The sequence below is a fragment of the Mercenaria mercenaria genome, chromosome 2 (assembly GCF_021730395.1).
Source record: "Mercenaria mercenaria strain notata chromosome 2, MADL_Memer_1, whole genome shotgun sequence".
Lineage (NCBI taxonomy): Eukaryota > Metazoa > Mollusca > Bivalvia > Venerida > Veneridae > Mercenaria > Mercenaria mercenaria.
Window position 1 is genome coordinate 11,900,372 of NC_069362.1, and position 13,120 is coordinate 11,913,491.

The 13,120-nt window shown below is 35.7% G+C and overlaps 1 protein-coding gene across 1 annotated transcript in view; it reads left to right on the forward strand.

The window, feature by feature from the left end:
• The first annotated feature begins 3,708 nt into the window (after positions 1 to 3,708).
• Positions 3,709 to 13,120, forward strand: part of LOC123563181 (uncharacterized) — a 93,961-nt gene continuing 84,549 nt past the window's right edge. Inside the window, exons 1-2 of the mRNA XM_053524442.1 lie at positions 3,709 to 3,723; positions 4,585 to 4,695. Of these exons, the coding sequence (XP_053380417.1) occupies positions 3,709 to 3,723; positions 4,585 to 4,695 (126 nt within the window). The remainder of the gene's footprint in view (positions 3,724 to 4,584; positions 4,696 to 13,120) is intronic.

The window sequence follows — 13,120 nt, forward strand, 5'->3', positions numbered from 1 at the left end:
AAAAAACCCAGACCATTTCTGTGGTACAACATGGATGGTACCTCCAATTTTTGGGTTTTTTTTTTTTTGACATACCTTCCCTGTTAAAGATTTTTTTGTGGTTTTAGAAATTTTTTTTTTGGATTTTTCCCTTTTGTTGTTCCTGCCCTTTGGGTTTCAAAGTCAAGTTCTTTAAATTTTGCTCCCTTCCCCTGATGAAACCCCTTTTGGGGCTATATTGCCCCGCTTGGCAAAAGCTTTTAAATTTTTTTTTAGTCACCTGACACTTGTGCTCGAGGTAGTTTTTGGGATCGCCCGTTCCGTCGGCGTAAACAATTTTACGTTAACACTCTTAGGGGTCACAATTTTCCCCCAATCTTAATGAAATTTGGTCAAAATGTTACCCCAAAAAAAATTTTGGACGAGTTTGTTTGGGTCATCTAGGTCAAAAACTAGGTCACCGGGTCAAATAAAAGGAAAAGCTGTTTAAATACTGTAGAGGCCACTTTTTAAGAGGGTATCTTCTTAAAAATTTGGTCAGAATTAAAATCTTGAGATTTATCCTTTTGAATCGGGGTCAGTAGGGCCAAAAAACTTTCACCGGGTCAAATAAAAGGAAAACTATTTTTAACACTCTGGGGTCACATTTATGCCCGTATCAATAAAACTTGGTCATAAGTTAATTTTGATGACCTTTGGGTAAAATCAAATCTGGGTCAGGGGGGGCAAAAACAGGTCACTTGGTCAAATAAAAGAAAAGCTTTGTTAACACTCTAGAGGCAACATTTATGACTTTTTTTCAGAAATTAGTCAGAATGTTAATTTTATATCTTTAGGTCAGGTTAAATCGGGAAAATGGGGGGTCAAAAACAGGTCAGGGGTCAAATCAAGGAAAAATTTTTACACTTTATAGGCCATATTTATGACTCATCTTAATAAAAAATTGGTCAAAAAGTTAATTTTGTGATCTTTGAACAACTTTAATCTGGGTCAGTAGGGTAAAAACTGGGTCCCAGGTCAAATAAAAGGGGAAGGGAAAGTTAACACTGTGAAAGCCAGATTTTTGACCATATCTTAATGAAATTTGGGTCAGAATGTTAATTTTGTTGATCAAGGGTCAAGTTTAAATTTGGGTCAGGTGGGGTCAAAAACTAGTCACCAGGCAGAAATAAAAAAAGGAAACACCAAAGGGGCCATATTTTTGACTGTATCTTTCGAAACTTGGTCGAATTTTAAACCCTTTTTTTTAACCTTAGGTCAATTGAATCGGGGTCAGTGGGATCAAAAACTAGGTCACCGGTCAAATAAAAGGAAAAGCTATTAACACCCAGGGGCCCAATTTATCCCAAATTCTAAATGAAACTTGGTCAAAAAGTTAATTTGATGATCTTTGGGTCATAGGTCGGTGAGCGTTTACGGGGCCTTCGGGGCCCTCTTGTTTTTTTTTTTTTCAGTTTATTTTCAAAATTTTTTAAATCATTCAAAGGGCCTCTGTGGGCGAGGGGTTTAAGTTTGCGACATAAAACCCATTTGCCCCTCCTGATGGGGTTTGAGCCTCACTTGGGTCTTTAAATTTTTTATGTGACCCAGGGCTTTAAGAATTTTGTGGCCACCGGGGGCCCCGTTTGGGGATAAATAATAAAAGGGGGGGTACCGGGGGTCTTCCCCAAATAAAGCGGGAAAGTTCCATCCCTGACCTATTTTTGGCGGGTGGCTCTACAGAAAAAAAAGGGCCCTGCTGCTACTCTTGTGTGTACAACGCATAATATGCGTCAAGATGTGTCTGAAATCGGGGTTTTTAAATAGACGCGGGATATACCCCGCACTACACCGTGTATTTTTTATACACTTTAATGCAAATGAGCTCTGCCCCGTATACTTGCTGCGTACAGCGGGGAACTAATAGTACACAGATTACGGGAGGAATTTAGTATGCGGGAAATAGTACGCGCATGTACCGGCACAACACTTTTCACATGAAAATGAGCCCTGCGGTGAAACTCCCCTTTCCTACTCGTGTACTCCTTTGGGCGTACATTTGTGTATCCTCCCCCGAGTCCGTGGCGTACAGCTTGTACCCTGCTGCATCATGCTGTGTACTTTGTGGCGAAACTGCTGTGATAATTAAATTCCTTACCGCACCAACTTTTTATGCAAATGTGATCTTTTGGACAGAAAAAAACAGAAAAAAAAAGTGACGCATCAAAAGTATTTACCCTTACCAAAAATAATGTAATTGATGTATCAAATAAATTAGTATGCTTTCTTCCCCACTTTTCAATGAAAAAAATAAATTTTTTGTAGCATGAAATTTGGGTAAACATTGAAAAAAAGGGCGTAACGCAAAAGGGGGGGAAAAACTTTAATGAAACTTAATATAATGTTATGATTTATTGTAGACGTGTTCGTAGTATGTATTTATTTTGATTAAAATCCATCTAAAAAAATCTGGACTGGAATTATATAAGCATTTATACACTTTTACCCCTAAAAAGTAGCGCCCCAAAAAAATTTTGGGGATTGATTTTTTCCGGGGCGGAGCGCAATTAGCCAAAAACTTTCAAAATATCAGGGGCAAATCAGAGAACACTTTTAATTGGTTAGGTTTAAATGAGTTAACATAATGAAAAATTAAACCCTTTAAAAAAATAAGCATGGTGTTTTGCTTAAAGTTTTCCCAATACAGTGAGACTATTAATTCTTCTCATTCGGGCGCGTTGAGCTTTTATCTTGGTAATTATTTCATGTATTAAAAAATTTAAATGAAACAATTCAAAAAGGCTTTACAATTATCCAAAGTTTGAAACTCCAGGTTTATTCAAAATGAAAAAAATATATTTTTCCCCTGCATGCAAGGTGAGCTCAAATCAAAAAGATGTAACTTCAAAAATAAACTTTCCCAAAAAGTAAAGGAAAATTTTCATGTTCAAATACCGGTACTGAACATTCTTGCTATTAAAAAAAATTTACTCAAAAACAAGTTCTTGCTTCCAAAACAAAAAAAAAATGTAAAATCCTTCCCATGAAGTGACTTCAATTTTTAAACAAAAAAAATTCAAAGATAAACACCAAAAGAAAAATGAAAAGTCCCCTCGTATATGAAATTTTTTCTTCAGCTTTTAACTTATAAAAAAAAAAACTGAGTTAAAATGCCCCAAAAAAATTTTACAAAACAGTCTTTCCCGGGTATAGAAGTGTAATTTCACAAAATTTCAAATATCTCGGGTACATGCATGTACATTTTTTTTTGTACAATCCCTCCTGCGTACATCATGTACTTCTTAAATTTTCAGTCTGTGGCGTACTTGAAGTGTACTAGGACCTCCTCGTCATGCTGTGACTCTCGAAATATACGCGGGTGTACGGGATGCGGTGCTTAAAATTACTCCTTGGGGCACTACTGTGTTCCGGCAATACACAGAGATCCCCGATGTACCCACAGACTTGCTTCTGTAAGGGTGACCATAAATCCAACAAAACAAACTAATCACTTCTTATGGATTTTTGAGAGAATTTTTTTTTTTTGCCTAAAATGTGGGTTCTAAATAAGTCCCTTTAATGAAATAAGTGGCAGTTTTGAAACTGAAGTCGCCTTGGCATAAGATTTAGGACGATAGGTCAAGTAATAGAGGACTATTATTTGGGGAAACAAAAATTTTTTAATGAAATGACATTAATTTTTTATTTTTACCATCCCTGATCAGGGGTTTCCCCCGCTATTGGGGGAAAATGGGGGAAAAATCCGTGAATTTCAAAAAATTTACTCCGGCCGGGGAAAATACTGGAATTTTGGGGAAAAACGGTAAAAGTACGGGAAAATACGGGAATTAACCAATTTTTTCTAAGGGGGTAAAAATTATAAATTTAAAATGGCGGACAGGGGTCATTTAATTTTCCCTTTTTGAAATTTCCCATGTTTTTTTGGTTTATGGGGCCCATATAGGAGCTATGCTTGAATTTTTTAAACGGTAATTTAGGCTTTCGGTCATTTTTGTGTCCGTTTTTAAAAGCCCGGAAAATTCTGATTTTTTTTCAGAACAATTTTGAAAATCGGATTAGTGACACGCTCATTTTAGGGTCAAACATCAAACCCGACTGAAAAAAATTTAATTGCGAAGTGTACAAAATTAATAAATAAAGTAGGTGGCATCAAGAGGGGTTTGTTTTTATGAAGGGTTGATTTAAATTTTTCACAACATGCTAGACAAGTAAAAGATTCAAGTTTCCTTGAGAAAGAAAACTTTGGGACAGTAAGGGAAAAAAAAAAAAAGAAAAAAAAAATTTGCAGGCCTGTTTTTTTAATAGAAATTTTTAAGCAATTCGGCCCTCAAGGCACTCTTGTTCTTATATTTTTACAATGAAACTAAAAAATTGACGGAACGACAAAACCCTATGTCTACAGAGGTCCTTGAAAAACGCAACAAGGTCCTGGAAAAGTCCTTAAATTTCATAGACGAAAAAGTGTGGGAATCCTGCAGCATGCACTTTGTCGATGGTTATATTCAAAGACAAGTCTATGGCAGATGGTCAGGGTCATCATGGCTCTCTGGTCTCATAGATTAGTCTTTGTCTTACAAGTATAAACTTCACTATTTACTGTTTCAGGACACAAGTATGGCAGGAGTATCTCCAAATTTTGGCAATCCCAAACTCAAGGATAAAAGGGCCCGTGTGGCAGAGCGTTTCGTCCCTTTCAGGTCTTCAAGAATAAATTCTGTGGGGCGGATGGGAAAAAAATCAAATTTTTAAAAGTTCTGTGCACCCCTAGATCGCAAAAGTGTTAAAAATTTTTTTAAAGGCCTGCATTTTGTGAGCTTTTTTAATTCCATGCTAGTCTTTACGAGAGTAATTTTTTTGGGGGGCAAGCAAGTGTTTTTTAAAAGCGCTTTTTTATAGGAGTTGTTTATTTGGTTTTATGGTCTTTTTCCTGGAAATGGGGTTGCAGTAACTTTCATGCTTTTTAACAGATCAAAAGAAAAAGTTAAAAAGATCACTATCAGGGCGATTTTTTCTTCAGGGGTTTTTAAGTAACTTTGTGTAAAATACAAGAAATTATTCATGGAATGCAGACACTTTGTACAGTATGTATATGTCCTTTAATAATCCTTTATGGGTCAGTAGATCAAGGTAAGAGCCTACAAAGTTACATACGTAGTTGCCTAGAGACAATTATGTGTTTCTTTTTATACACTCATTTGAAAAACAGGACGTAGTATGGGAACACCCCTGGCGGGCGGATGGGCAGGTGGACAAATTGTCCACAGACTTTGTCTGGAGCATATCTTCTTCATGCATGGAGGGATTTTGATGAAACTTGGTACAATTGTTAATATTGCAAGAACCAGGTCCCCCGGTCAAGGTCAAGGTCCCAAAAGGGGGGAAAGTAAATTCAAGAAAGCTGTCCGGAGCATATCTTCTTCATGATGGAGGGATTTTGAGGTAACTGGCACAATGTCACCCTCATGAACAGAGTGCCCTGTGCAAAACCAGGGCCCCCAGTTTTAGGGAAAGGTTTCACTTAGAGGTAAAGGTACAAGAATGAAAACTTTGTCCAAGCTTTTTTCTTCATGATGAGGGGTTTTGATGTAACTTGGACAAAGTTTACCACCACGGGTGGAGTGTCATGCAATAGAACCAGGCCCCTAGGTTAAGGTCAAGGGCACACTTTAAAAGGGCCCAAGGGGAGATACAAAATGACTCCCGGACATTTTTTCTTTATGCATGGAGGGATTTTGATGTAACTGGCACAATGACACCATCAGAGAGAGTGTCATGCATAGGGCCCTCCTTTAAATTACTTTCCCTTGTTGTTGCTTTAAAAAAAGCTTATATTTTAACTTTTTTTATACTATCATAGGGGAAAAATAAGACCCCTTTTTCTATAGTACAAAATGCAGTTACATCCAATTTTGGGTGTATTTTGACCTATCCACCTGGGTTTAAATTTTTTTGGGGACTTACATTTTTTCTTTTCATTTTTAAATTTTTTTTTAGCTACTTGTCACAAAGTACAAGGTGACTTTGTGACGCGCAGCGTCCGCTCCGTGCGGCGTGCTCAGTCCTAAAAATTTTTCTTTTGACCACTCTAGAGGCACATTTTTTTGGGATTTTATGAAATTGGTAAAAGTTCACTTGATGATATCTAGGGCAGGGTTTGAAAATGGGGCAGTGCCTTCAAAAAAAGGGCAGTAGGGCTAAAAAAAAAGAAAAACCTTGTGACCTCTTAGAGGCCATTATTTCCAAGACTTCATAAAAAAAAGGCCAGAATGTTTCCCCCTTTATGGTAACTAGGGCAATTTCCCAAAAAGGGGCACTTGCCTTCAAAAACTAGGGCAGTAGGTCTAAAAAAAAAAAAACCTTGTGACCTCTCTAGAGGGCCCTATATTTCAAAAGACCATGAAAATTTTCAGAAACGTTACCCTTTAGATTCTAGGTCAAACTCGAAACTGGGTATGTGCCTTCAAAAAATAGTCAGTAGGTCAAAAAATAGAAAACCTTGTGACCTCTCTAAAGGGTGTATTTTTCATGGGATCTTATGAAATGGGGAAATTTTATCTTGAGATATTTGGGCAATTCGAAACATGTCATGTGCTCAAAAATAGGTCGTAGGTCTTAAAAAGAAAACCTGTGACCCCTCAGAGCCCCATATTCAGAGATCTTCATGAAAATTTGGGGAGAAAAGTTTTCTTGATGATATCTAGGTCAAGTTCGAAACTGGGTTACGTGCCATCAAAAAAAGGGCTAGGTCAAAAAAATAGAAAAAACCTTTGCCCTCTAGAGGCCATATTTTTTAGGGATCTGTATGAAAAATTGGTGTAAGTTCATCTGATATATCTATTTGTTTTAAAGTGGGGCACATGCCCTTTAAAAAGTAGGTCAAATAATGAAAAAACATTGTTACCCCCTGTAAGGGCCCTATTTTTGATGGGATCTGTATGAAAGTTGGGTTTAATGTTTATTTAATGATATATAGGGAATTCGAAACGGGTCAACTTGGCAAAAACTAGGTCATAGTTTGAAAAGAAAAACCTTTTTGACCTCTCAGGGCCTACCCTTTTAAGGATCTTCATGAAAATTGGGCAATGTTAATCTTTAGTACTAGGTCAAATTTTTGGGCGGGCACGTGCCTTAAAAAAATAGGTCAAATCAAATAATAAAAAAACCTTGTGACCTCTCTAGAGGCCATACTTTTCATGGGACTTATGAAATTGGGCTGAATGTTCTCTTAAAATATCTATCAGGTTTGAAAAATGGGTAATGGGTTAAAAACTAGACAGTAGTCTAAAATTGAAAAATCTTTTGACCTCTTAAGGCCATATTTTTTCAATGGATCTTTTTGAAAATTGATCTGAAATTTCACCTTGAGGGAAATTTTGGGAGTTTAAAAAAGGGTAGGTGCGGTCAAAAAAAGCCATAGGTATAAAAATAAAAAACCTTGTGACCTCCTAGAGGCCTATTTTCATGAGATCTTCATGAAAATTAGTGAGAATGTTCCCTTGATGATACAGGTAAAGTTCAAAACAGGGTCACGACCTTCGAAAACTAGGCAAAAGGGCAAAAATAGGAAAACCCTTTTGACCTCTCAAGAAAATTTTTAATGGATTTCATGAAAATTTGGTCAGAATTTTTATCTTGATAATATCTAGGGCAAGTTCAAAACTGGGGGCCATGAGGTCAAAACTAGGGACTATTCAAAAAAAGAAAAAAAAAAGACGTCATACTCTAAACTTGGGCATGTGGGAAAGGTGATTTATTCGGACCTCATGGCCTCTTGTTTTTAAAGATTTTAATTAATTGCCCTTGTTGTTAATAAAAAACTTATTTTTTTAACTTTTTTAAAAATTGAATTTTTTTGTGGACTTTTTAATTTTTTTTTTTTGATTTTTTTTTTTTTTAAATTAACTTCCTTAGTTGTTTCAATTAATAACTTATATTTTAACTTTCCCTTTTAATTGATGAGATGGAGTGTCGTGCACAAGAACCAGGTCCTTGGTCAAGGTAAGGTCACACTAATACAAAATACTGTACGGGCATTTCTTCTGCATGGAGGGATTTTGACATAATTTGGGACAATTTTACACCTCATGAGAGGAGTGTCAACACAGGTCCCTTCTTTAAATTATTCCCCCCTTTTTGTTACTTTATATAGCTTATATTGAACTTTTTCTTACTATCTGGGGGGGGGGGGGGGGGTGGGAAACGAGACCACTTTCTGTAGTACAAAAATGCATGTTACATCCAGTTTTGAGGTGTATTTTTTACCTATCTTTAAACCCGGGGTGGTTTTTGGTGGACTTGCAATTTTTTTGCCCCCGTGGGGCATAAAGTTTTTGAACTGTCGGTCGTCCGCATTTTTTTTGTGTCCGGCCAATCTTTTTCATCGATGGGTGGATTTTCAAATAAAATTTGGCATAATGTTACCACAGTAAGGTTTCGCCGCAAGACCCGGCCGTACTCAAGGTCAAGGTCACACTTAGACTTAAGGGTTTTTGCATTTAGGGGGGGTGTCCGGCCTACTTTTCACGATAGATGGATTTTCAAAAAAACTTGCTGAATGTACCACTTAAGACGACGTTCGCGCGCAAGACCCGGTCCGACCCCAAAAGGGCAAAGGGCAACTTAGACATTAAGGATAGTGCATTGATGGGCGTGTCCGGTATATCTTTTTCATCGATGGATGGTTTAAAAAACTTTGTTTAATGGTACCACATAAGCGAGTTTCATCGCAAAACCCAGGTCCGTACTAAAGGGGCAAGGCACATTAAGTTAAAGTCCTTTTTTATGATAGTGCATTGATGGGCGGTCCGTCCTATCATTGCTTCATGCTTGGGTTTTAATATAACTGCGCAAAATGTTGACACAGTAAGAGCGGGGCGCCCAAGACCTAACTTTCCTAGGGCAAAGGGCCAAAATGAACACGGCCATAACTTTCTTTAAAGTGCCATCGGGGGCATGGTCATCCCATGGAGAAGCCTTGTTTTTTTTTTTTTTTTTTTTTATTTTTTAAAATTAACTTCCCTTAGTTGTTTTCAAAAAAATAAATTATAACTTTTTTTAATTGACCGTAAGAAAAACCAAGACCCCCTTTTCTGTGGTACAACATGATGTTTTCTTTCAAATTTTAGGTGTATTTAGGATTTCTACCTGGTAAGGAGTTTTTTTTTGACTTAGAAAAACAAAAGTATTTCAGTAATTACTAAACAACCACAAAATAAAATTCCCTTTGCAAAAACAGGAAAATGTAAAGAAAAAAAAATTTCTTGACGGGGGTATATGTGCTTTTTGGCACTTTTTGTTACCAGCTAAAAAAAAAAGTTGCTGAAGATGTCTTTTTTTTACCCCCACGAAACATGTTTTTGGGGGGGCTTATTAGGGGGCGTTTTTTTTCCGTCCCGCGGAATTAAATTTTCTCCGTTATTTTCAAATGGATTTGATTCAAACTTAAAATAGATGTCCCCCCCATGTCACCCACATCATTTTACCAAGGGGCAAAAATCGATACCAACTTTTTATTAAATTTTGCCCCCTTTTTCTTAAAAAAAAAGGGTTTAAATTTTGATGCTTTTCACTATATCTCAGTTTTTTCTAAATGGGTTTGATTGAAAATTATAATAAATGTTCCCCCTTATCCCCACGTCATAACACAAAATGCATAAAACTGCACCAACTTTTTAGAATTATGCCCCCCTTTTTCTTAGAAATTTAAAGGTTTAAATTTTGAGCATTTTCATAATCTCAGTTTTTTCTAAAGGGTTTGATTCAAAATTAAAGTAAATGTTCCACCTTGTCACCCACACCGGGGCCAAGGTGCAAAACTTGACACCCCCAAATTTTCATGAATTATGCCCCCTTTTTCTTAGTTTAAGGTTAATTTTGTGCATTTTTTACTATATCTCAGTAATTACAAATGGTATTGATTCAAATTAAAATAGATGTTCCACCTCATCACCAAAACATTGACAAAAAAGCATAACCACACCAATTTTTCATGAATTACCCCGTTACTTAGAAATTTTTAAAGGGTTAATTTTTGGGTGCTTTTTATTATATTCCCGTTATTACTAAGGAATTGTTAAACTTAAAAAAAGATGTCCCCCCTCATACCCACTCATGTGGTAAAAGAAAAACATAACTCTGACACCCTATTTCAGAAATTTTGCCCCCCCTTTTTTTAAAATTGAGGTTTAAATTTTTATGCATTTTCACTATATATCATTCTGAGGCAAAGGGAAGTAACCTTTTTTTTTTTTACTTTTGTACTGAGTAACTTTCTCTTAAGGTATTGGACCCCTAATAGTAATGTTTAAAGAATTATTTGGGTTGGTAATTTTTGAAATTACCTTTTTTCACGTGTTTTCAATTTTTGAAAAAATTTTACGTGCCGTTTTTTTTAAATTTTGTATAATTCATGATATTTCCTCAAGCCAAGAGAGACAAATTTTTAAAGTGATGGGGCCCCACCAAAAATTCGCAGAGAATTAAAAATTTTTCCATTAATTTGATAAAAAAACATCAAACTATTGGGAAAACAATTTTTTTTAACACAAAATAAAACGTCAGTTAAACCTTTTAGGGTCCCTAAGTAAACGATTTAATGAACAGAAAACTAACTCCCAAAATTGAAAAATAAGGCGAATCCCGCGGGCCTTTTTAAACATTGCCTTTCATTTAAAAAAACCTTGGGGCGAAGTAAAACCACCCACATTTTTTCCCCAAAAATATCTAAAAAAGAATGAAAATAGAAAACTTTTACTGCATGTTTCTCAGATTTTTTTAAAATGTATAACTTACCCCTTATGTTTCAGGGTAATTTCCCTTAAACGCAACAAATCACTAAAAAAAAAATTTTCAACTTTTGTACAACAAAACAATAGTAATCTTTAAAAAGTAAAAATTACTACAAAAAAAATGAAAGTAAAAGGAAAAAAGTTTTTGTCCCATGGGGCTTAACCTACCCCCCCTAAAATTGCAGTCAAAGAAGGGTTTTTTTGTACGGATTGAATATCTTCGAAAGGAGGTCTCTTATTACGGATCCAATACCTAAATTCCAAGAATTACTCTTTTTAGAAAATTTTTTTTAGATTTTCAATATTTTTAATTATTTTTCTAACTTTTTTTTTATTTGTCCTAGTAAAAGGGAAAACATTTTTCTATGGAAACATTTCGGTAAAAATTATTTGTTTATTTTAGTATATCTCTAATAGAAGATTTTTATATTTACCCAATCCCCCCTCCTGGGCAAAAACTATATTCTTCATTTCCACGGAACCCGGATGAATCTCCCGAAAACAAGTTAGAATTTTTTAAAGTATTAAGTTTTTTTGACGTTTTTTATTTTAAAATTTCTATGGCCGCCATTCTGCTGTGACAAGACTGTATGGTGGGGGTATAAGTCACTCTTGTGACAGTTCTACCATAATCAGCCGAATATAGGTCGCACTCGTGTATAAGACGCAGTGAAAAAATATCAGCAGAATTCTGGAAAAATGCTTATACCCACTTATCACTTATCCGAATTTATGTTTGTCCGAAATTCGCTATAGGTTCTACGAACTCGCCGGTTTTTGCTTAATCATTGTCGATGTTTTTGGATGTTGTGGCAAGTATTTAAATTGAAAAGCATAAACTCTGTGTAAGCACTAAACTGCCGCATCCTCTGACCACTCCACGAATATTGACGCCAGTAAAAACGAAAGTACACTTTGGCACATGGCAGTAAAATGACGTAATTTTAAGACTGGTTTGCAAATTGTTTTGAACATTATGGATCAGCGACAATGATCATATTGGATCAGTCTAAAATCTCGCATGCACATGTTTACAATTGCCTCCGGGTATGATTAAACGGTTAATTGTTTGCAGATTGTGACAGTAGGTGTAAGATAAGTATTGCTTCGGGCGTGAATTTCTCAATGAACAAGAGGATTATAGACAACTATCAAAATTATGTTTGAAGATTAGATAATCGATTTCCCGGCTACCTGATATGGGGTTTCAAGAATTTTAATGCAAAATATGTGAAAACACTCCGGAAAAGTTTTACACAGGTCTTGTTAAAAACTTAATGATCAGTTACAGAAATGCGTTGTAAAATATATTTTAATGAAAAACAGCATTTATTTATCTTTTTTACGAGAGCTCTAAATTTTACATTTTATACAAAAGCAATTTAAAAGGCCGGGTCCCGATACCAGCTATTAGCTATGCCCGAGTCATTTGTATTTACTCCCCTTGAATTCTCTTCAATGAAGAGGTACGCAGGGTAAACAAAGATCTATTTTCTTAATTTTTGAGTCAGGGGAAATGTTTGGTCTTTTTCTAACCCCATATATAGGACGCATCGGTCCTTCGAGACCAGAATCTCGTAAAAAAATGTGCGTCTTATATTCGTAGGATGATGGTAGTTGTAACTGTCCAAATTCCTCTGATTTGGAACTGTTACTGCTGGGCAAGTCTGGTCAATCAGTGCATTGAACTTTGTTGTTTAAATTCCTTCATTACAATGAAACCTCATTCATGAAGTGTGATCAGAGATTTTTATTAGCTTGACTATTCTACTCACCCTGGCGTCGGCGTCACACCTTGGTTAAAATTTTGCATGCAAGTACATACAGCTATCATTTAAAGGCATATAGCTTTGAAACTTATTTTTTTCTTTTTCTAGGTCAATTACCAGCCTCACTGGGTCAAGTTCCATTACTCTGACATTATGCCCCCTTTTGGACTTATAAAATCTTGGTTAAAGTTTTACATGCAAGTTACTATCTCCATAACTAATTCAGATATTGAATTGAAACTTCATGAGTCTTCAAGGTTTTAAAACTAGTTGATAGCATTAAGTCCCATAACTCTGACCTGCATCTTGTCCAAATTAGTCCTTTTGGACTTAGAAAATCCTGCATGGTTCGCACAGGTCTTGAAAAGTACTTGAATTTGATGCCTAGTACTTGAAAAGTACTTGAATTTGAAACTGCCTAAAACTCCTTGAAAAGTACTTGAATTTTGAAAAAAAAAGAGTAAATTTTGATAAATTGTCCTTGAATTGATGTTCTGCGATTGGAAAATCAGAAGAAGTAACAGATCAGACCAAAATATCGAAAAAAAGATGAACAAATGACAGACCTATCTTTGACAGGGCTTA